The sequence below is a fragment of the Eumetopias jubatus genome, unplaced genomic scaffold (assembly GCF_037043125.1).
Source record: "Eumetopias jubatus isolate StellerSeaLion01/CBP00866 unplaced genomic scaffold, mEumJub1_p1.0 scaffold_17, whole genome shotgun sequence".
Classification (NCBI taxonomy): Eukaryota; Metazoa; Chordata; class Mammalia; order Carnivora; family Otariidae; genus Eumetopias; species Eumetopias jubatus.
Genome location: NW_028274823.1, coordinates 65,063,668 through 65,088,783, shown reverse-complemented (window position 1 = coordinate 65,088,783; position 25,116 = coordinate 65,063,668). Strand labels below are relative to the sequence as shown.

Below are 25,116 nucleotides of genomic sequence, written 5' to 3'. Positions count from 1 at the left end.
TTAAGAGGTAGGTCCTGATTATCTCCATTTCGCAGATGAGAAATCCATGGCACAGAAAAGTCTAACTTGATGCAGGTCCTAGAAGTCAGGATTTGAATCCCAGAATTAGGATTTGAATCCTGTCTGACTCCAGAGTTTGCCCAAAATAAATAAATAAACTCTAAGATAATTAATGAGATAGTCACAATCGAAATAAAATCAGCGTTGAAAGGAGTAATATGGTAAACTCTGAGAACAGAGACACCCTTAGGAGTCAAGAAGATGCACTGAAATAACTACACAGATGAACAGAATCTCTCTTTCTAACAAGAAAACCCAACAGTAACTTTTATCCTGGTTTCATATTTCAAGAGTTAGACCAGGAATACCCCAAAACAGGTTAAAATAAAAAGCTGAGTCATCAGGGTCTTTCAGAAGGAAAGAAACCTCTGTAGGATGAGAGATCTTCGCTCCTGCGGGGCGGGGCCTGGAGGCCTGAGGACTAGGGGAGGGAGGAGGCGTGTCCCTCAGAGATCCGGGAGAGGGCGTGGGGGGTCTTCTCGCTTTATTTATTCACAACCCACATACTTTACTAGATTTAGTTCTGCCGGTTAACTTAGCACCAGGATGCTCAGCTGGTGAGGCTAGAGTAGACTCTGGGTTATTTTGGGACGTTCTCGGCCCCGCTGCTTAAGATGAGGAGGTCCTAAAATGAACACCCGGACCTTCCTGCCGGCAGACTAGCGAAGACACACAGCAGCGCCTCATCCTCATCCACACTCTCCGGCTCCCCAGTAACTGTAAAGTGCAAAAGAGCTGGCCAGGGCCTGCAGAAAGCGCAGCGCCTCCGAGCCTGGCACGCTTTTCCCCTTCCCTCCCCCGGGGAGCGAGCCCAGCGGCTCCCCACGTGATGTCAGTGGGATCCTGAGCCCCATCCCGCTTCACGGCTGGGGGCGGGCAGACGGTGCTCCCCCACGCTGGGCAGAGCGGGGTGTCGCTCGCGGGGCCGCTGGTGCCCCAGGCCTCCCCCGCCCCGGGACGGTCGCTCTCGGCCGCCGGGGTCCCCCGCAGCCGCGCGCGCCGACCCCGCCGGCCCGCCCCACGCTCCGCCCTGGACGCCGCGGGTCCCGGCGCGGGGGTGCGCGGGGGGTGGGAGCGGGCCCGGGCTAAGCCTGATTTACGGCTCTGCTGAAAACCGCTTCGCTCCCGCAGCAGTAGCACCGGCCGCGGCGGCAGCAGCAGCGGCTGCAGCTGCAGCAACAAGTCGGGTAAGTGGCGGCAGCGGGGCTTCTGCGCCTGCGGCCCGGCCCCGGGGGCGCGGCAGAGGGTGCCGGCGGAGCGGTCCCGGGCTGGGGACGGGTCCCGTCCCCTCCGCGCGGCGGGGAGTTAGGCTGTCGGCCCCCACTTGCGGGAACTCCTGTGCGCACGAATCCACTCTGGCTCCCGAGGGCTGGCCCGCAGCGGAGCGGGGGCGGGGAGAGCCCGGACCCTCCGGGCAGCGTCTTTGCCCGCCTGCCCTGCGCGGGCAGAGGGAATTAGGGCTTTTCCGCCAACCCTATGGACTGGGGTTTCCCCTGGGCCCTTGAAAGCACGAGTACTCCCAGTGTGTGTGATTACCCATTTCCCCATTTGGGGATGCCAACCCTTCCCCACTGACCCCCCTGGAATCCTGACTTCCCCTGCCTTCACCTCTCTGCTGCGTTTTCGGTCGGGGTTTGCATCCTATCTCCACAAAACCGGTCGTTAAACAGCCCGCTCGTGGCACAGGAAGAGGTTCCCCTCTCTAGGGAGCTAGAGGCTTATTAACCCGGAGGCTTTGCCTAGCCTGCTGGGGACCGTTTGCGCCTCTGCTTTTTGAAGAGGTTGAGGGCCCAATAACAACACTTTCCAGTCTCGACCCTTAGTTGAGCTTCCTCTTTTTTGGGGCCCAGGGCCTGTTACATTTAAGTAGAAACCATTCCTGGAGGGAATAGGTATGCCCTGCTTGCAGAATAGGGTTGCTGGCAGTCATCTGTTGCTCGGGCTAAGATAAATTGCTAGAAGGAAATAAGAACTTCCTGTTATTAAAAGAGTTATGCTGATACCTGCCGGATTCAAATATTGGCCATCTCTAAAGGTTATCATATTAAAACAGGATCAGAGACGAGATAAATCCATTCAGAACACTGTATTTGTCTGAAGTCTTGACCATGGCCCCTCTTGGGTCAAAATATATTTGATATCTTGAGTTCCCAAATGTCAGTAAATCTGGAATATGGAAGGCTATCAACCATAATATTTTGATTTATGCCATCACAACAATAACTAAAGGCAAAATCTCAGGTTGAAAAATTTCCAGCTGATTCTGTGTTTAATGCCACTGCGCCTAGCTTGAGTAATATCATTACTATGTTTGAAGAAAGATCACTGAACTCACTCTCTCAGGACAAATTTTGACAATTTGTGTGAGTTTTCCTCCTTTTTGGAATTCATGCTTATCAGGATTATATCAGTAGAACAGGGCACAGGTTTGCAGTGAGTGTACTCAGTTCAGGAGGGCAGGAAACTTAAATTCCACTTCCAGATCTGCCACTTTCCATCTGGCTTTGAACTCATTACTTTACCTCCTTGCTCCAGTTTTCTCATCTGCAAAAAAGAGAATGTTACCCACCTTCATCCTGGCCTGGGGGTGGGGGGCGGTGCGGGCGGCGCTTGGCAAGCTTTTCCTAAAGGCCAAGGAGTAAGTCGTTTTGGCTTTGCAGGCCATAGAGGCTCTGTCCCAACTAGTCACTCACCTTTGCCTTCAGTGCAAAAGCAGTAGTAGGCCACACAGAAAGGAGTGAATGCGGCTGGATTTGGCCCACGGATCGGAGGTTTTAGTTTTAACGTGAGATATTATATGCCAAAGGCATTTGAAGCCAAAAGCCTCTGCCCTGGTAGAGGTGAGGGGCCAACAAGCTTGTCAGCAGCATTTTTTAAACAGACGTGTAAACTACCTGTTTTACGTTGCCCTGCCCAGGACCTGAAGAGTAATGCAACAGCAGGCTTTTGAGGCAAGCAGATACCCCTGGCAGGAGTCCTTCCAGAATGTTGCCGTGTGCCTGCCGTTCCGCTGCCCGAGGTGTGGAGACCATACCAGATTTAGAAGTCTGTCCTCTTTGAGGGCCCATCTGGAATTCAGTCACAGCTACCAGGAAAGAACTCTTCTGACCAAATGCAGCCTATTCCCGTCCCTCAAAGACACAGACCTAGTCACTGCCTCAGAACCCCTGAAACAGGGAAAACTGCAGGGCACGGGCCACGTGGTGAAGCAGAAACCCAGCTATGTGAACTTATACAGCATTTCGCACGAACACTCCAAGGACAGGAAGCCATTCGAGGTGGTGGCCGAGCGGCCCGTGTCCTACGTGCAGACCTACACGGCGCTGGACCTGCGTGCAGACTCGCTGGAGGGGCCGCGCTCCAGTCCCGGACTGCCCACCTCGGACACCAAAGCTGCTTTCGAGGCCCACGTCCGAGAAAAATTCAACCGGATGGTCGAGGCCGTGGACAGGACCATCGAGAAGAGAATCGATAAACTCACCAAAGAGTTGGCCCAGAAAACGGCCGAACTGTTGGAAGTTCGGGCGGCCTTTGTGCAGCTGACGCAGAAAAAGCAGGAGGTGCAGAGGCGAGAGCGGGCCCTGAACCGCCAGGTGGACGTGGCGGTGGAGATGATCGCTGCGCTCAGGCAGCGCCTCAGCGAGTCCGAGGAGGAGCTGCTCCGGAAGGAAGAGTAAGTCGTGTTGTGCCATCGCTTTAGGCACCTACCCCCCGAGTTACAAGCACTGGTCAAGCCACGATTGGTTTTTATTACTTGCAGCTACTTTGGCTGCCTTTCTCATTGATACAGCTGAACGTGGGATGCACAAGGCTTTTGATACCGTTGACCCTCTCTGTGTATAGTCTGCAACCCGCCAGCAGGAGAGTCAAATATTCAGTCCCTTCTCGCCTTGGAAATTATAGGAACGTTCTTTTTGAGAGAGAGGAGTAGCAGTGTTATCTGTGGTGGGATCGGTTCCCGGCACCAGCTGGTGAGCAGAGGGGAGGTGAATGGGAAGGCAGAGACGGGGCTCTAGCCCAGCCATTTCTCCTTGGTAGCCTCCCTCCATGTAACCGAGTCAAGAACATGAGATGCTGTCTTGTTCAAGTATATAAATATGCTCTAAATACCAGTAATTCTGGCTTCTTTGCCATTTTGGATTATCTGCTTGTGTTAATTAAATATTGGTCGCTGAGAATCCATTTAATTATAGTTTTTATTTGGAAGAAGCAGGCATTAGTAAACCCAGAGGAGACTTTCTGATCCTGCTGGCTTCTGTGATTTTAGTTTGAGAATTTTCTTTTTGTAGAACGGTATGTGATACTAGAGTCAGTCAGGCCTGCTTGCAGAGTTGACAAGTGGTTTTCACAAGATAGAGGTGAAAGACATCCTACTTGGAAAAGCATTTCCTTATCAGGAAGTATGGCTTCAACTCAGACTTAGAAAAGCATACCTAATAATGCAGTATATTTCCCAAATGCAGAATACTGGATTTAATTTTAAATGGAGGCTCAGAATTCATAGAATCAAAGGGCATAAAAATGGATACCCTAGGATAACCTAGAAGGAAGGTTTCAAATAACTTGGACTATATTATAGAGGTTGACTTAATTTCATACTTTCTGTGTCCACTGGCACTCTTCTATCATGTATTGTCCCTTAAAGTGCAGTAATTAAATTTCTCCATTTGGCAAGAGGCTGAGAAACCCTATATATTAAAGAGATCATTACCTAGTATCACTGAATGCCTACATTCTACCTAGAGGGAAAGCCTGCTCTGATCAACTAGAAATTTTTTTAATTACCTAGTGAGGACAGATTCAAATCAGCCACGGATTTACTTTGCTTTTAGGGAAATGATCTGTAATGAAAAATGTTTCTTTCTTGGCTTCTGGAGTTTCCCCGTGGGAAGTTAGTGCCATGATGACCCACTGCGGCCGCCAGAGTGATTAACATTGCATCACTGGAAAAATGGCAGATGGGGTTCCCCTATGTGCAAAGACAAGCTCAGAATTAAATTTGTGGTATTTCTGTTTGTTTGAAGAGCAGTGAATTTAAAAGGAAAACAAACTGTTTGCACATACTGATTTGTCATATTTTACTTATTGATTACACAAGTAAATAATGAATATGGGATTTGGGCTGGTGGTCGCCTGGACGGAAGCCAGTATGATGGCAGGGAGAATCATACAGTTAGATCTAGGTTATTGTCAAGGATCTAACTTTTGTTTGGGGTGTTGGGTTCAAGAGTGCTTTGTTATTAAGAATATCTTAATATAACTTAGTAAAAGTGAGCCATGCGTGGATCAATTATGATAATGTTAACCCAGTGCTGTTACCTGAAGACCAATTGAAAAAGTAATGTATACTCATTAAAAAAAAAAAATTTAACAGGGTAGAACTCTATGTGTTAAAAGCGTCCCTTCCTCTCCAAGCATAGCCTGCTCCATCCTCCAGAGATATCTACTGTTTAGCTCGGTGAATGTCCTTCCAGACCTTTCCTATGTAGTTACAATCGTATGTACTTTATACACAGAGAGAGATGCTATATTCTCCCAAATGGAATCGTGACACATACTCTTCTGCCACTTATGTTTGGAATTTGTTTTTGTTTTAACATAGTATGTTGCAGGCATCTTTCAGGCACTAAATATAGGATTATGTCATTCCTTTTGGCTATTGCATGGCTGTGGTGTGGATGCATTCATAGCTGATTTCATCAGCTTGCTATTAATGAATACATGGTTTTGTTCTGTTTTCCTAGTAATAAAAATAGTGCCTCAGTTAACGGCCTTGTACATATATCTTTGTTCACGTTTTTATGAGTATATCTGAAGATAAATTATGAATTGGTTTTTAGTATGTCATTTTGGACTACGGAGGGGGGCAGCAGCAATAACATTAAAAACAAAAACACTTTAAAGGAAAATACAGTGAAACTGCCTTAAACTTTTAAACATAAAATTAACAAAGTCTTCATTTTTTTTAAGCCTTCATTTGGCCTGGCCTGTCAGTTTCTGTATTCAGGTCTCAAATAATCACTCTTTCTGTACGTAAAATAGCACTGAAAGAGTCTTGTTTCCAGAAAGGACACTGGAGCTCTTGGTCTGAGAGGGTGACTGGCCAGCTCCCTCAGGGTCTGTAGTGTTCAGCCTCCCAAAATGGGGGTGCAGAGCAAGCCAGCTGCCTGTTTGCTGCACCATTGAAACTGAGTTCATTCGACTAGATTTGCCTGCCCGGGACGAGCCCCTTCCCTCCTCACCAGCCCTCACGGAGCTGTATCTTTGACAGAAGAGGTGACCTCTTAGATATGGGAAGATGCTATTTGGCCAGAGAGCAAACCAGTTGTGCTGCCCCGCTAAACCCCTCCAGATGAGTTCTCAAGACTCATTTGTGAGAGAAAGCGCGTGGTTGCAGTCCTACTCGACATGGACTTCAACTCTGGGGACCCTTTGAGACACAGATGGGAGATTCAGTTTAAAAAAAACCCGAACGCCTACGTGAGGCTCTCTTGCGTACGGATTGTTTTCCCCTCAATTTTAAAATCCTTTCAAGTGAGGCTTAGGAGGCTCTTCTGCTTACGGATTTGTTCTCTCAACTTTAAAATCCTTTCCTTCAAACTGAAATGAAAGACTCCAGGGCCGCTTCTGCCCTGAAGCTGTCTATAGGCTGAATGGCCTTGCATTATAGAGGGTCTACATAAGCTCTATAACAGAGGAGATTGAATAGGCAATATCTTGTACTTTTTGGGCTGGTGAGTCTCATTGTACCTCTGGAGAGAGGTGTCTATTTGTTTCTGGGGTGCAAATCCAAGGGACATGTTGTCCATCATCTTCACGAAGTCTCTGCAACTTTAGAAGTCCTATTGAAGCAGGTATTTACTTATTCAGGAGTATTCAGAACTATAGGTTAGCACTGCCTGTAATCAGGTAAATCAATCCCAGCCAGCCTTGCGGTAAGGTATCCCTTAACAAGAAAGGATGGGTTTGGATGGTAGCTAATTTGTGGCTGAGTGGGTCATCCAAGGTTTGGAGCACACCTGTGTATACCAGTAATCCCAAGTTTTTCTGTACCCCCTTCTGGTAAGACTGGAAGGCCCTAACTGAGCACCTGTGATGTGCCTGGCACTGTGCTAGGTGTATATGGGGAACATAAAATTCATGCTATTTTCCTCTAAGGAGCTAACATCCTGCATAGGAAGCATGAAACATCCCTGTGATCATGTCCATGTTCAGACCCAAGGTAGTTGGAACAAGTGCTTAAATACAAGGCATGGTTTCAAGTTGATAAACTATTAGAGAACAGATTTTTTTTTTAATGTGGAGAGGCCACACTGAGGAAGTGAGGAGGAAGGGCAGTATTTGCATCGGTGGCCAGAGGAGAGCGACATTGAAGGGACAGCAGGGAGAAGAAAGACTATTAGAGATGGCCCCTGAGGAGATCGTGTGATTTGGGAACTAGAAGGTACTCCTCGTCTCCTTCAGGATAACACTCTCATTTTACAGACGTGGAAAATAAGGCCCAGAGCAGTGGAATGCCTCGCCCAAGGACAAAAATTTGGTAGCAGAGCTGAAATTGAAACCCATATTCCCTCTCTGCTGAGTGCTTTTTCCATTAATTCACTGTGTCTCAGCCAGACTTTTGAAAATGGGGTATTTGCCCAAAGCATCACGACTTATGTAATACTGAATCTGGCCCATTTTGGAATGGGCCAGCTTCTTTGCTTGTTTCAAGAGAGCTGCTACGGTGACATCATTTATTTTTCTGATGAGATTAAAGGAGATATCAGCTGGCATCAAAGGTGTTGGGAAATAGGGAAATGCTGGCATCCTAAATGTGGTTATGCTATTCAGCTTCCGGAATACCAGCCCAGGGCTTTTAACGCGACTCTCTGGTTGTCCATGGCCAGTCAAAATGGAGCATGAGCATGCCAACCCTTGATTGTAGTGAGGGGCCCCCTTATAATTCTGTCGAATCCCCATCCTGCTCCCTTGCGGGCTACAATAGGTATAATCCTTCCCTTCTTCCTTCATTATTTGCCCTGCTCTCAGCTGGGAGTCAGCCCAGGAGACAAATCTTGCACTAAGTGCCTGACGTGTGCCAGGTACTGTTCTAGGTCCTACCGTGGTATACCCATGAGTCCCGTTTCTGCATTTATGGCAGGAAGAGGCCAGAAGGTAAAATTAAACATTAAACAGATCATTAGGGGTATGATGAAAGAGGCCTAAAGGGATGGCCTGAGCCAGGTAACATGAGTTAGGTTTCTATCGTAAGCTGGCTGTGGGATGCTGACCTTTTAGAGTTTGACTTGGTACCTTGCTTTGCACAGCTAAAAGCCTCTTGCCACTTAATTACAGCATTCCTATTTTTGATCAGTTAAAGCAGTGAGTAGACAACTTGGTCTCCAGATGGATCCATAGCTAGGAAATAGGCCAGGAAAAATCATGTTACATGTAGGGTTCAGTGGGACAGGGAGGGGTCTGTTTGCTCCACATTTTAGTGCGTTTATGTAAATGAGGTCCTCTCTTTCCAGGCTGCTTACCATGCAGACTTAAAAGTAATGTAGGAAAAACTAGACGTCAAACATGCCTTCTTAGGGATGGTTAAAAGTTGGAGACCAAGGAAAATATTCCATTTTTCTCTGTCTAATGTCCATGTACCTTCTTTCTGTCTGGACCAAGCGGCTTAGATGTAGTGTTGATCTACTTATTACCAGTGAGAGTCATTTGACTTTCTCATTAGAGTTATTTTTTAAGCTCTTAATGAGAAGTATATACCTTTTGGTTTAGTCAAAGAAGCCAAAAGAGAAAGGTGAGGCAAAGGGCCAACAAAAGTAGAGATGGCATAGCTTCAGATGGGCCACAGGTGCCCATTCCACCCTGTGGGGCCCCTTGGGATGCACAGGAGCCAACCCTGAGCTCCAGGTTAGCAGCCCGGCTCCCTGCACTGCAAGGCAGTGGACTCCAGCTTCAGGATTTGCCTCGCGGCTGACATTACGGTCTGTCTGACGTGCTCTGTGATCAATAGCTAGCCTATTTTTAGCCAGAGGTATTTTTACCATTTCACATACCTCCAAAGAGGTTCATAAATCAGTAATGTAAAATGAAATTTAAATAACTTGGTAGAGTTTTGCCTTTGGGAGGAGAAGCTGATTTTAAAGTGTTGTTTAAGGATAGGAGAGAAGCATCAATTTTAGATCCCACCCTCAGTCCTGTGAGAGGTACCTGTATTGTGGATTACTTTTTGGTTTTGTGCCCTAGTACTTGTCTGGAAAAAGATAAAAAGAAACCTCAGGCTCTTTTTGTTCAGTTAAAAATTTTCAGCCAGAGCTGTGGTTGTACATTTCATGCACTCAGCAGAAATTTGTTGTGCCCCTATTGTGTGCTGGGCTAGTGTTTGGCACTGGGGTTACCACAGTGAAGGAGCAGGCAAGGTCCCTGACCACACAGATTTCCCAATGGGATGGGGTACATGGCATGACAGTCCTCTCTGTGCGTTGTGGTAGGATGCAACGTTCTGCAGGAGAACACAGCAGGTCACCTAACCCACACCTAGGTGTGTGTGTGGGAAAGCTTCCTAACAGGAGAGCCCTGAGGTTAGAAGACTCATTAAGAACGGGAGCTAGGGAAAGGCAGTGGGAGGGACCCCAGTGGAAAAACAGCGTGTGCAGAAGTAAGAATCTGGCTCACAGGCTGAATGAAGGGAGGTCCCTGGTGCTGGAGCAGAGACGGAGGTGATGTGCATTTATGAGGCCCGAGGGGAACATCAGGCTACGGGATGGCCACAAAAGCTGGAAACATAGGGAAATGACTGTAAATTACAGTATGCAGTATGATCAGTGCATTGTCTCCTATTAACAATGCATGGTTAGATGGCTTTGTAACATTGTAGTGAACACCGCGACACATTAATACACATTTCCCTCTATCTCTACACCTGCTTCTAGAGTGGGTTCATCACCTGACAGTGCATCTTTAATTTCTCTGAATTATCCTGTCTTTAACCCACCTCAGAAGAAGTAATTGAGGAGTTCGATCTGTAAAAAATTAAATATCATCAGTGTTTCAGACCTATGGCCATCCTGTAAATGAACAAGTGCCTGAGGGAACAAGTACGTTTTCTAAATAAAGCTTTGATCACACTGAAAGGGTTTTTTTTCACTCGGTGTCCCTTTGTTTCTTTGTGAATCTCAGGATGTGGACAGATTTCTAGCTCTGCATCTCATTCTGCATAACTGAGCTTCAGACCAGTTTCTTATCCTATACTGGTACTTTTTCCTTTAGTATCAAATATTGATTTTAAATAAAGCATATTTTCCACCAAAGCTTAAAACCTTGTATTCTATAGTATTTAACCTTTTTAAAAAATACGTATATGAGAAGTCAAAGATGGGGCTGGAAGTGACGTAGACTCAGTTAGCTTCCCCGAAGCTGGTTTGTGCACAGCCTGACGGGTTTTCACTCAGGTTCCCTCTGTATTCTCTCCCATCTGACCTTCCAGGCTTCCCCCTGTATTGTAGGTCACAGGGTTGAGAACCTAAAATAAAACCACACAAGTCTCTTCCTCTTCTCTCTGATGACGTCATATTATTCTTTGTCTTAGTCATTCAGCTCAGCTTTGTAATTACATATTTATTTCAGTATTTGTTTCTTTTAATATTTGCTTCTCCCACTGTATCCAGGGTTAGCACACCACCAACCTGTCCAGCCTGCTACCTGTTTTTGAGGAGCTTGTGAGCTAAGAATTTTTAATTTAAAAAAAAAATCCAAAAGAAAAATAATAATTCACGACATATGGATATTATATGAAATTCAAATTTCAGTGTCCATAAATAAAGTTTTATTGTTACACAGCCTCTATGGTTCTTTTGCACTAGGCAGAGTTGAGTAATTGTGACAGAGACCAGATGGCCTGCAGAGCCTGAAATATATACTCCCCAGTCCTTCAAGAAACGTGGGCTGATGCTGGATTCAGCAGTAAGCTTCATGAGGATAGCCATGGGTTCAGGAATGCCCCGCTAACATTCAATAAGTGTTTGTTGAGTTACCGAATAGTGGAACAAATAAATGTGTGGACTGTGACCACATTCTCCTGGGGTTCCAGCCCTCATTGCCCACCTCTCACCCACATTCTGAGATTCAGGAGCACCTGTTCCCAGCCTGGCAGTATCTCAAACTGGTTGGCCCCACTTCTCCTTATATTGCTATAAAAAAAATCTAAGGATCCCCAGAAGTTTTGTTAGCATGAGTTTTATCTATCAATATTTACTGTATTAGAAATTAAAACTTAGAGGCGCCTGGGTGGCTCAGTTGGTTAAGCGTCTGCCTTCAGCTTGGGTCATGATCTCGGGGTCCTGGGATCAAGCCCTGCGTCGGGCTCCCTGTTCGGCAAGGAGTCTGTTTCTCCCTCTCCCCCTGCCTCTCCCCTCCACTTGAGTTCTCTCTCTCTCCCAAATAAAATCTTTAAAAAAAAAAGAAATTAAAACTTAATTCAAAATACAATTATTTATTTAAAAATAACAATAAGATAACAATACTCTAGCAAAAAGAGTAGCATGGTTTTATAAGTTTTGCAAATATTTTTAATATCTGATTTAAATAGAAGGCAACTGGACCTTGTTACTTTTGCATTTCATTTGTTGCAAATCTGTTGTTTTGGTGGAAGTAGATGAAGGAAATCCAACCTCACATATATATGTAGTAAGAAAAGGGAGGGGTGCTCTAATAGCTTTGTCTGAGAACAGGATATTCTGCTTTGGTACTATGCCAGAAGTTGACAATTGGTAGTTTCTTCAAGATTCACTGAGATACGGGATCTGAAATCCTATCAGGGAATATTTTGTTCTTCCTTATATTGAAACCTGTTGGTCTGTCTTCCACTTTGAATGGATATTTGACAGTTTGGTCTAATTATTAAAGCAGTAATAAATGCAATGTGGTTAAACATCATTCTTTTTCATTCAGGAAATTCCCAAGATTCCTTGGGGAAATATGAGGTGTTTCTGGATATTGTTGGTCCAGATTGAACAGGATGTGAAAGGGGAATCTGAAGTTGTACACACAGGCTAGTCCACAATTAGTCACTGGCTTTGGTTACCGTTTTTATCTAATACAGACACCCAGACATATTCTCAGCATGAGGCACTTCTCCAGCCATCATCTTATATAACATCTTATTTGAAATTAAATCATCAGGCTTGTTTTAACTGTCTTTTCTATTTCTTTCTTTTTTTAGTTGATGTGAACCACTCATAAACTGAAATTAAGTTAGTATCGACACCAGTTTGGTTGAAAAATGCAAAGGGTGTTAACTTCTCAGCTTCAGGGCACAAGGTAATTGCATGAGGAAGAGGTTAGAAAAAAGATGCTTCTCTTCTACAACATGACATAACACTCCGGGATCAGCTAGGAGCATTGAAGTTAATTTGCAAAAGTTTTATATAGAACCAGTAGCAAAACATTCCATGATTTAAAAATATAGACACAGTCATAAACCGTATTGCACTCAAGTTTGTTTTCTTGCTTTTGAGATGTTAATGCTGTGGGATTAAGCTGTCAAATATTGCTGTTTTACATTCTAAGCTTTACAGCCTGAGAACCCCCAAATAGTAAATATGCATAGAAAAAAAAAAAGACTGGAAAAATATACTAGGATGTTGATAGTCGGTACCTCTGGGTGTTGGGATTATGGGTCATTTTTTGTTTCTTCCTTGTCCTTTAAAATATTCATTACAACGAATATATATTGAACATTATATGTCATGTATTATATCAATGATGGGCTTAGAGCAGGGAACAAAAAAGCTGATTTGGCCCTTCCTCAGTTTTAGATCTTTTAATAGGTCTATTTTTATCTTTCCCAAAATAAATGTAAAATATTTCTGTAATGAGGTGTAAATATTACAAACCAAAATGAATTGAAAAAAATACACTGGCTCTTTGTCTATGTTTTTCTTTTGGGTAAGGGAGAGGGTCGTGGGTTTTGGTTGTGGACAGGAGTTTGGAAACTCCTGTCATGATTCAGATATCCTAAATATCCTCTACGAAGTCTCTACAGTGGACTTGACTCTGAATGAATGGAAGCCTTAATGTCAGAAAGACGAAGGAATAGCCATTGCTCAAGTTCTGTTTTCTAGTGGTACTTTTGAGCTCCATCTAAAGGATTTCAGCCATTCCTCAGAGCCATGAACAGATGTGGCATGCTGGATGTAGCACCCAGACGGGCCCTCAGACGGGCCCTCCATTATTTTGCTGCTAGTTTAAGGTTACTTAGGTTGAATGACAGTAGAGCTTTAAAATTGGCTTGTGTCCATGGCCTGAACAGCTTGAAAAGTTCATGTCCTCCGTGCAGGGCTCATACGGAAACATCTGGAAATAAACTTGAGACTTGATGATGGGAGAAAACTCCTTTCCAAAGGGATTCATTTCTTTTATGTGAATTTTTCTTAGCTACTGAAAGATAATAGAATTATTATGGAATTGGGGTTTATGTTTGATCCTGGAAACTAGAAAAAAGGGGGGCTAGTATAATAAGCAATTCTGTGATGAATCATGTCAGAACCAGTCTCTTTTCTATTTTATAAATATGTAATTTCTAAGGTTTTGCAGAGATGTTTGACTCTGAAGGAAGTGTCAGAAAAGTTTCAATATAGCCAAGTGTGACATATTTGTGAGAGAAAAAAAATCACAAATAATTGTAAAAGTGAGTCACTGACTAACTGTACAGAATAAAGGAGCAAGAAACCACTACCAACTATTTTGCAAAAAACTTCTGCAAAACTTCCTGGGTCAGACTTACCTGAAGTTCTGCTCTCAAGAAATTATGGACCTAAGTGGAAGGTGCAGAGAAGGCAGTGGATCTCATCAACTATCTAGAACAACTGATGGAGTTAGATTTTTTTAAAATGGGATTTCTAAATCTGAAATGAAAGAGGCTGGGAGGAGAATGAGCAGTCTTTAGAATCTTGGTTCTGTATTAAGTTGAAAGTGGCCAGGTAAAGGAGGGGGTACACCTTGAGGGTCAAGAGAGATTCTGAAGACACATACAAGAAGTACTATATCCAACAGGTGGTAAAATGATGGAATTCGTTACTCCTGGTGGGTGTGGCAGGACATACCAAGGGGAAGGCTGAAAGATCTTCATAATTTCTTATTGAGAATTGGATGAAGAGAGTTGTGATAATATGCACCTGTTGGTCATGCTGATTACCTGGTGCTTGGCCTGACAAAAAGGCCAAGCACCTGTGTGTTTGTGTGTATGTGTGTTTTTGCAGAGTTGCTCATGAGAATGGCTACCAAATTGTTACAGGTGGTGGTCTCAGAATAATGGGGTTTCAGATGGTATTTTCTTCTTTATATTCCTTCCTCATGTATTTGAATCTTTATAAAGAATGGATTTCATTTTAAGTCAGGAAAGTGTTGATTTCATCCATGCATTATAAATAAAAAGATATCAAATAGTAATAAAGTTATTAAAATTTTTCTGGATCTGTAAATGACAATGAATTATGTAGATAAAGGAATATTATTTGAGGTATTTTGCTCAACTTTTGAGGGGAAGGGCATGTCAGCTAACATAGCTTTCCCGGCGGACCTTGGGTCAACCTCAGGATGGCATTTCTGGGACTGTTTCACTTTTAGCTCAAAAATGCACAATTGGACAAGGTGACTCATTTTACTCTGCATGCCCTTTCATTTCCACACCTTCCCTCCCTGTGCTCTCTTCTCCCCCAGCAGCTCGACTTTTAAAATGTTAAGTCAGAACTTTTCTCAAAAGCGTCCATTGGTTTCCCATCTCCTTTATAAGAAAATCTGGAGTCATCATAGTGGCCCCCACTCCTTCTGTCCTTCCCAGTCCCCGCCTGCAGCCAGGCAGCCCTCCTTGCTGTCCGTCAGACCTGTCTCCCTGCGAACCCACCTGGCTTATTCCTTGGTATCTGTTGCCCTGTTTCCCTATCCTGAAGGTTGTCCCTGACCCCTTTCTAAAATACCACCCACACATTCCCTTCTTCTGTTACTTTCTGTCCCCTTGCACCCGATTTCAGTTTCCTCCTTAGTGCTTATCACCCCTGACCTAGATATTTATTTGGGATATTCGATAATGACACTCTCTTTCTACTGCAGTGCAATCTCGAAATAGAATCACTAAAATGTCATTTTATCTCTTTTGCCATCACTGCGAGCACAGTGCCAAGGGCAGTGCCCGACAGAGAGTCAGCACTCAATAAATATGTGTTAAATGAATATGAAGTCCTGGCTCATTTTTCCGCTTTGTGTTCTGACATTTTTGCCTTGCAGAGAAGTTGTTACATTCAACCATTTCCTGGAAGCAGCCGCTGAGAAGGAGGTCCAAGGGAAAGCCCGGCTCCAGGACTTTATTGAGAATCTGTTGCAACGGGTAGAACTGGCAGAAAAGCAGTTAGAGTACTATCAAAGCCAGCAGGCTGCCGGCCTCTGCCGAGACCTCAGCGAGCACGTGGTAAGTCACACAGGTCCAGCCACCATGCCTGCGGTCCTTGGGTATGGTGAGATTGGGTCAAGGACAGAGGAAAGGGGAGCTGGGGAATGACTTGCGGGAACCTCCTAGACATCAGCATCAGCCATCCCTGTGTTACGAAGTCATACAGGTGAATCCAAGACACCTGGAAGTAAGAGAAATTCCGGATGCACGGTCGTCTTTACCCCACCACTGCTACACCAACATAAATAGGTAGAGATATTTTTATATTAGAGAATAACAGAGTTGGAGGTTGCCGAAGAAATCATCGGTCTCAACCCGGGTGCTCAAGTAGATGGGGAGGTATTATCCTGTTTGGGAGCTCTTCAAGACAATCTTAAGAAAGCTTTGGCCTTTCTTTGTAGTAGCAAAATCTAACCACATACCTCTTTTTTTTCCTTAAGAGGAAGGACACCACCATCTGATAGTCTCTATAGGTGAAACATTCTTTAAGTAGATTTTCACAAAGTCTTAGGGAATTTCACAAGTGGCAGTTCTATAATAAATATTTGCGTACAAGTTTGTATATTGTTTCAGGGACTTAAGAAACCCCCAGAGCCCAGACAAGAACCGTGGATATGGCTGAAGGTCCAGATTCTGCTAAGTGGCTTGATCAAGATTCCCTGGTCTCTTTGGGGGTTGGGGAGGAGGTAAAAATAATCACGCTCTAGATGAGGGAGATGGGGGCTCGTGTTTGCCCTCTAAACAGTTTTTTTGATAACAAAGCCAAAAAAAGGACTTTTGAAACCCCAAAGTGGTTTATTTATAACATTTTCATGATCTGTTTGATTTTATTTATGCTTAGCCCCTTCCCCAAAGATTTTAAAATGATTCTTTTACTTCCCCTGCAAATGGACTGTACATATAACGGAAAGAAAAATAGGGAACATTTATGCTAACCAAAATGTGGGTAAAGTTGCTACTGGTTGATTAAAAAGTTTAGTTTGAGCATTCTGGAAGCCAAGATTAAAGGGAAGCATGATTAAATCACAAAAGAAGGAATGAGATGACAAAAAGGTAGATAAAAGAAGGAAGGCCGGAGGGACAGACAGACAACAGGAAAAAAAGGAGAGAGGGGGGAAGGAAGAAGTGAAGAAACGTTATACAATCTTACTGTAATGTACACTCAACTTTAGAGCAGGGCAGCAACGGGAGCTCCAGAACTTTCCAGTCAAGAACAAAAGTGGGCTGGAAAGAAGTAAGTTTGTTACTTCTGTGAGATTCTCGTAACTGTAATCAAAGCAGTTTCAGCCACCTGACATGTTTATTATTTTCCTGTTGGTGTCTGTGATCTCCTGAGAGGGAGCTTGCACTTCCCTCCTCAGTTCCTCTCTCACCTCCTTGGGAATCTGTGAGTGCCGTCCTAACTCAGTGTGGCTGGACGGACGCTCTGAACCCTTACCTGCCTTCTTCCCATCCTGCTATCAGGAGATAGTGTGGCATGGGGTCACGGGGCCCAGATGTGAGGTGAAAAGGCCTGGCTTCCAGATCATTCCTGCCCTGCTCCTTGTCTTCTGGGGCCTATAATTCTATTAAATGAAGCAGTTGGACCAGATGCTCGCTAGGGTCTTTGGCCTCTTAAATTCTCTGATCGTCACCTGACTTCGGTGGTTAAGAATTCTAAAATAAAAATGTAGCATGAATAGTCTTAGCATTTAGGCTTACAAGTAACGCAGAGCTAAGAAATGGGTAAAATTCTGTACAAAGCCAAGAGGATCTTAAAGAAAGAAAGCAATGGAAGGCAAGGAGGAAGAGAGGAAGCCATTCGTTCTCTCTCTGATTTATATTTCTGTGCTCACTTCCCTCTGCTCAGTTTATTTTTCCAGCTTGAAAATTAAACATCCTTTACGAGACATTGCCAGTGATTATTTTCACCGAGATGGTAGATGCCATCAAAAGTTGGACAGGCCTCAGGCCTTCTAGTCAGCTGTGTATATACGAAGTTCTGTGTGTGTGTGCACACGCATGTACACACATAAATACAGATTTACAGGCACACATGCACACATTCATCTGTACATACAAATACAGCAGGGAATTAATCCATGTTTCTATCTCCTGTGTCCCAAACATGACACGATCTGCCCTCGTCAGACTTGATCTACCCGAGGAAGAATTGACTGATTGAAATAAAAGAAAATGCAGTTGAGGTGGTAGTGGGGAATATAGAAGTGAGAGCCGTCTGTGAGTAGGCACAGTCAGGCTGCAGTGAGGCATACTGTCACTGTTGTGGGGAAGACGCATCGCCCTCAGAGGACCAAGAATGAGGTGCTTTGTTTCTGAAAGGATCAAGCATAGACGCACTTTCCCTGTGTTCATGGAAGTCCTCCAGACTCCCCTTTGGACCGTAACATAGCACATTATGTATGGTGCAGTCGGCAGACCCTCAGACCATTTCTCCCTTTTCCTTCAGCTGTTTAATCTTAACAATATACACGCACCTCTGAAATTAGGAACAGTGTCTTTGATGTAAGGCAAGTGCTAAGTCTGGCCTCCCAGGGTTCCTGTGGCCATCCACACACAGAAGAACTTGGATGCTTTTAGCAGGAAAAGCTTTGAATCGCCGCTTTATTGACTGACTTGGTCCAGCTTAGTGAAGCCACAGAACAGTGAGGAGCTCTGGCTTCTGGAGCCTCAGCCCCTCCCAGGAGAGCTCCTTGCTCCAGTGCACCCTGAGATGGAGCAGAACATTCTGACCCAGGCCTTCCACGGTGCAGCTCAGGACAGCCTGGAATGCCGTCCCCAGCCGACCTGGCTCTTCATGGTTACCAAGGCCGCACTGAGAAGCAGTGTCTGTCCCATCCCTCGTTTTCTCATTACCACCTCCAGACAGCAGTGAAATTTCTAGATTGATAGAGGAGGTGCTTCTTTCCAAGGTGTGTTCTAGCTTTAAGATTCTTTTATGCCCTAGAAAAATTCCCCCTCATGTTTAGTAAATGCCTTTTCTGAAATGATGTTTTGGCATCTGTAGTTCCCCTTGATTCCCTTGAGCATTTGCGTTTTCACCTGGCTGATTTCTAAAAATGTAACATGCTTACTCAGATACTTTGTCTTTGTGCTCTAAAAAATGCTGTCGAATTAGACATCAAGTGACCTAATATCCCATCTGCCAAAATCATGCACAGACCTGCTCAAAGGGAAGGTCATGAAAAGCTCGGATCATCTCAAGTGTTGCAGTTAGTTCCTGCAGGTTGTACATCAGGGCTAGCAGCCATTCACTTAGTATGTGTTTATTGGGAATGCAGCACTTACTGGGCGCTGGGGGAACAGGGTGAATGAGGTGGGTGAGGCCCCTGCCCTAAGTGAGGAGGGTGATGACTCCAGAAACAAGTCCACACATAACTAGGATGATCTCAGAGGGTGATAACCCCTGTAAAGAAAAAAGTGAGAGGAGGTGTGTGAGTGGCCGCCCCCATTCCTCCGTGGTCAGGAGAAGCCTTGCAGAGGAGGCTGCATTTGGACTGTGACCTGAATAACAGGACTGAGGCGGCCCTGTGAAAATTGGGAAGTGACTTAGAAGGGAACAAGCTTGGCATGTTTGAGGGATGAGCTGAAGTCACAGATGTGAGAAGGTTCCAGATCATGCCGGGGCTTCTGGGTCACAGAAGGAATTTGGATCCGTTCCAGAGCACAGAGGGAAGCCGTTGGTAGGTTGTAAGCAGGAGGTGATTTATGTTTTAGCAAAATTCCTCTGGCTGATGGGTGCAGAATAGACTAGAGGGGTACGGGACTGAGAGAAGTTTAGAAGGCCATTATGGTGTGGCAGGGGAAGGGGGACGGCAGCTTGGGGAGAGCGGAGGCGGAGAGAAATGGCGGGTATAGGATATATCCTGAGGACAGTGTTGACTAAACCAGCTGGAATTGCTGAAGGATTAGGTTTTAGCAGGTGAAGGAAAGGGAAGAATCGAGAATGAATCTAAGATTTTGGCCTGAACAGTTGAGTATACAGTGCTGCTATTTACAGAGGGGAGGTGGGAGGAGGGCCGGGTGCCTAGTTTCTCCAACCCAAAACAAACTGAGACACCATGTTTGCACTCAGATGGGCTCTCTGTGCAGCTATTTATATTTTTCCAGAACCTTCCTTAAGGACTCTCTTGATCCCCATCCTCCTACAAAGTAGTTGGACTATGAGAAAATAGAGCCAATGAGGGGACCTAAGGGGGCAGAGGGTTTCCATCTGCCTGAGGCTTTGGGGCCAGAAGGAACAGCGGCCTCTTGTGTTCACAGGGAGGAGAGCATGTGAGGTTCTGTTGGGAAGGTGGTAGCAGGCCCTGCCTCCAGCCAAGCCTCATGATCTGTAGAATCCCTGGAGAGATTCAGATCCAGCCATGGATTCCATTGAGCTTTTTGTGTACAAACTTGCTGGTTCTTCCACAAACACATGCTCCTTAAGGAGGCAGAACAGTGTGAAGTCTTGCTCGGACGTGGAATATCCTAACTTGGGTTTGAAGCCCAGCTCTAAAACTGGTAAAGCTTTCAGGCTTCAAACCAGCTACTTAACTTTTCAGCCTTACTTTCTACATCTGTAGGATGGGGATGACAATGCTTACCTCATAGGGTTGTTTTGAGGATTAATTGTGGTGGTTATATAGTCAGCATTTTATCCAGTGTGTGACGTATAGACCTGCACAGGTTATGGTACTTATATATCTGTGTATAGGTGAGCTTTATGGCTCATCTCTACCCATATTTATTTGTGCATTTACCTTTCGGTAATACACACAGTAAACTCTTCTAATTTCCTAAGGTCCCAGCAGGGTCCATCAGTGACATTCATAGGCACCAAGGTTTTGCTTCTTAAAACATTTTGGAAGTCAGACCTCTTTGGATTAGATAACATTGTTGGGCTTTTCCCCAGGGAGGAAAGTATGCATATGCATGTAAATACACACACACAATACACATACACACACACACTTAACTTTACATAAAATTCCAAAGAGTATTATATGTACATATGCAACAAATCATCAAACTATATGCTTACATACATATATAAAGTGAAAAAAATTTGTTATGCCTTTAAGAATAACTTTAAAAAGAAGGAAGCAATTTAAAGGAAGAAAAACTGTAAGCTTTTTTTTTTTTTTTTTTTTTTTTACAATTTATGCATAATACTAAAGTCCGTTCCAGGAGCCGAGCTAAGAAACCCTTACTAGTGGTAGCGGGGCCATGGCAGGAAGATGGAAATGCTGAAACCTTTGGGTTTCCCAGAAGCTGCCAGCCTGACGCTTGCGTGAGCCGTCTGTCCAACCTTCTTTGTATATTGCATAATCTCAAGACCCTCCTTGAGGGTGCCTTTTTCTGTCCACCTCTATTAATCTGTTGAATCCAGCCAGTGTGAACAGGGTCAACAGTAAAGCTTACTTTTGATTGAGTCAGAAGACAGAAGCCAGGAATCTCATCTTGCCTTCCTGGGGACATGACCCTCAAAAGTTTGTTTAAGGAAACTTCTTTCTGATTTGTTTCTGACTACAGCTCAAGCTGCAGACAGGAGACCCGGGGAGAGTGACCCTGTTATACTGAACTTGGTTTCTCTGATTATTTGAATATGGTAGGACTCTCGTCTTGGTCACACTGGGCCCCAACACCAAGATGGCCCTTTCTGCACATTTTCCTTATTATCCTCTTCTGTGGGTCTGCCTCCTTCTGTGATAGCACTTCTTTTAGCGAAGGCTACATGAGGGAGGTCAGGAATGAAGGTTGGGAGTACACTGGGTTTGCCTCTAAAGTGAATGGTCACAAAATGATAGTTCTCAATTTGTTCCGCAAATGATATTTGAGCCCAGCCACAAAAGGGCATGCAGATACTTCATTGGGAGTGGAAAATAATCTCAATGATAGATGGCCTCAGGGACAGTTGTGGAGTTGGTCTTCATAGGCTCTCAGTTTAGAAATGATGTATTTTAGGCAATAAACATTTTATGCCAATTTTCCCTTTAGTTGATACACTGTCACCAAGCACAGCTGTAGTAAATTAGCTGCACATGCAGCCTGAATTAATCAAGAAATAATGGCACATCATTCTAGTTTTAAAAAACATGTTTCTTCAGATGTTGCTCCATTAGAGGGCCCTTTGACATTTTGAAGTTTTTTAGATCGAGTGATAATGGCTTCTTGAAAATCTCAGAACAGCGAGCCACAGAGGCTCCCCGAGGAAGCAGAGGCCGAGCACGAGATGTTCTTGTTCCCTGCTGTGGCGGAAGGTGCCGTGGGCCGTGCTACTGATAACAGTTCCCGGCTTCCTTAATGGGAACAGTTTCTTAAAAATACAAGCAAGAAAGATTTTTAAAGCCAAATCCAACCTTCAAGCGAAGTAATGTTTTTTCTTATTTGTTTTCCTTCAGCTTACAGATATCATCTCAAATAGGAAATCCAAATGCCTGTATGTATATCTTTTTATACTTGGGCCATTTGATAATGTTTGCATAATGTGTTTTCCTGTTACATTTTATGTATATAACATCTGTATTCGAAATGGATTTGAGAGTCTCCGATGAAAATGTACCTGCCTGGGTACCTAATTTTGTAAATTGTGGATACAACTTTTAACTATGCTAATAGCCTATTAGTATATGGTGGTACGGTAGTGGTCCAGGAGTATTTTTACAGTATTCTATAATGTAACTTTCTCTTATTGAGGTATAGTGTAATCATAATAGCTCTATAGTAGTATTAATGCATGTATACTACATCATATATAATATATGTATAAATTTATGCTAGGAATCACATACTTTATGATGCCTACATGACTGTTACTACTATATACAGTCACTTAAAGAGTCAAGGGGTTTGGATTCTGGTCTCATCTTTCCCATAGACCAACTGTATGTATTATACTAGAGAGTCCCTTACATTTTCATTGTCTCAGTTTTGTCTCTGGTGAGAGAACGAGTAACATCTCCCTGGGAATTCAGCATCATGAGATCATTTCATGAAGGCCACAGGACTTTTTGAAAGAAAAATACCGATTTGTATTTGACTTAACTGGCAGCATTTCTGCTACTCTGGCATGCGGGAGTGATTGTGCTGTGGATGGTTTTGTTTTGTTTTGTTTTTTTCTTTTAAGGTTCTAAACAAAATCTTTCTTTCTGCTCATCTCCCTCTGCTCGGCCATCTGTAGAAGTAGAGGGCACCCACATCCTGTGTGTAACCACGCTGATCTCAAGACCCATTTTCATCCAAAAGGAAGGAGCTACTTGAGAAAAGCCAAGGATGACAGAGCCAGCATGCAGCCTGCTAAATCCATTCACGAACAGGCTGAGTCCCCAAGAGAACTCTGCAGACCATCGAAGAAAGGGGAGCCTCTGGGGTTTAGCCGGAAAGGCAACATCAGGCCCAAAATGGCCAAAAAAAAGCCAACAGCAATTGTGAACATCATCTAAAAGGGTGGTGGCCCTGGACTATCATTGCCGGGCTTTGCAGAATGTTATTCTGGGGGCCAACAATAATGCCCTTTGGGATACATCCCATAGTAAGACACGTTGGAAAAAAGGGCATAACACATTTATTTCGTGGCCATTCAGGCACCTGGACTAACCAGAATTTAACAAACGGGAATCTCGGGGAACCAGAAATTTATTACAGGCCCCTTTTAGAAGCAAGAGGCAGATTACAGAAAGAATTGAAAAAAAAAAATGACAACAGTCTTATTCCAAAATTTTAGTTAAAAGAAGGCTCCAACTTGTGAAATAAGTAGAACACTCTCCAATAGTGTCTGCATCTGGGGTTCTGTGCAGGGGTGATTCAGCCAAGGCCCAAGGCCACACAAGATGTCAGGCACTAGGAAGAAAGTCTTCTGTGTCTACTGCTGTCTAAATTGTGGGCAAAGAATGGGAATGCAAAGTTTTCTTAATGGCAGTGAAATAGTAATATTTTTATTTGTTTTTAACTTTGCCCTCTATTAATTTGAAAGCTTCCAAAAATAAGGATTCCTGTTTCCCCAAGTATTCTGGTTAATCAATATTTCAACGTTTGGGTTGCTTCCAGGACTCATCTCGTTAGACTTCAGTTCCCATTTCCAGTTTGTTCGATTCAGGTTTGTTGTTTCTCTGGATGCATGTTTATTCTGACTTTGGGTCGCTTCTGCTCTCTCCTTCGGCTGAGTGTTCTGCACCCTGAGACCAAGTTGCAGCCTCTGTCTTCAAAGCCGTTAGTGTTGTCTGTGGTTGGGACAGAAAACCCCAACAAACCTTACAGCCATGAAACTCTTTGATCAGCTCCCATCACAGTTCCGGGTCTGCAGGGCTGGAGCAGCCGCGGATTGCACGTCTCGTGCATCGTGAGCCAGGGCCTGGCAACACTGCAGACCTTCCTCAGCCCTTTCCTGCTGCCCTGGTAGTAGCAGTGGCCGCTGGGGGCTCTGGGCATGCTGTCATCTTGCTGGCCTCTCTTTTCCACCTCCTGCTGCTTCTGTGCCCTTTGATGACTAGATATACGTTCTTACCTTCCAAGCAGGTGTTTGAGGCGTTCACTGGACACTGCTTTCTAAAGTAGTTTCTGAAACAAACAGTGCATGTGGGATCCACAGTCTGAGACTGTCCTCTCCCTCCCAAAAAAAGCCTTCAATTCCATAAAGAACCATCTGTTAAGAACCTCCTGCTTTATGGTTCTCATCAAGAATGAATTTCCACATTACTTTTTTTTTTTAATGTTAACAATATCATCAGGTCTTCTACAGAGTTTACGAGTGCTGACATCCTTCTGGAAAAAAGAGTAGTTATGTCCACAAATGTATACATATACATATATATATATATAACACAAAATATATATGTCAGGTATATTAATAATTTATTTTTAAATACTCATGCAAAAGGTGTGTGTTTGTAGTGGGTGGTTTTTAAACTATATACATTAGTTCATGTAAGCTCAGTTCTCTTATTTTGAAAATTAAAAGTGTAACCTAATTAACATTTGTAGAATAATTGTTATTGCAATAAACATCAGATTAGCAATGCATTAAAAATAGGTATAACACAGTTACTTAAAATGCCAGTAAGTTGAAAAGTGTAACTTACCATTATACAAACATTTTGAACCTATCATAGTTAAAACGTTGATTTTTGAACCTTCACTTTGACATCTGGCTCACGGGGGAGGGCCATTCATCTGGTGTATAGGCAACTATCAAGTGGGAAAAAACATTGCTGTGAAGTGAATATCACTGTTTAGGCTAACATTGTAAAAATTGTAGTGTTACAATTATTGTTTATTTCGAGACTTAATCTCCTCCGAAGTTATTTATTATTGATGTTTATCCCATGATTGCACTCTAGCCTTTTACATACTAAAAAATTGACTTGTTGGTTGTATTGCATGCCCTTTGTCCCGTAACACGTGTGTGCAATGACAACAACTTGTTTTTAAAGGTGGTAGAGCCAGGTTTTCTTTGTTTGATTTAACGTAACCTACAGTTTCAGTTTTTATTTAATATGCCTAGAGGGCGTGATAGCTCTCTTTGACAGTGGTACTCCGTTATCTTCAGAAAGCGCCATAATGTCATATCTACTCTACATACATTACACAAGACAACTGATTTTAAGATTTATTATATTAAAAATTCTTTTTAATTCCAA

General features: G+C 43.8%; 1 protein-coding gene across 1 annotated transcript; it reads left to right on the top strand.

Annotated features, from left to right (window-relative positions):
• Positions 1-2,990: 2,990 nt before the first annotated feature.
• On the top strand, positions 2,991-22,923 carry ZNF365 (zinc finger protein 365). The gene is made up of 4 exons (XM_028124020.2): positions 2,991-3,733; positions 15,337-15,517; positions 21,883-21,920; positions 22,662-22,923. Exons 1-4 carry the CDS (start codon positions 2,991-2,993, stop codon positions 22,921-22,923), a joined length of 1,224 nt encoding a protein of 407 aa, XP_027979821.1.
• Positions 22,924-25,116: the final 2,193 nt, after the last annotated feature.

Excerpts from the sequence above, each read along its gene's own strand:
- ZNF365 (XM_028124020.2), top strand. The coding sequence starts at position 2,991 with ATGCAACAGCAGGCTTTTGAGGCAAGCAGATACCCCTGGCAGGAGTCC. Across the intron at positions 3,734-15,336 it reads GAGCTGCTCCGGAAGGAAGA|AGAAGTTGTTACATTCAACC; the intron begins GTAAGTCGTGTT and ends TTTGCCTTGCAG. Across the intron at positions 21,921-22,661 it reads AATAGGAAATCCAAATGCCT|AAGTAGAGGGCACCCACATC; the intron begins GTATGTATATCT and ends GGCCATCTGTAG.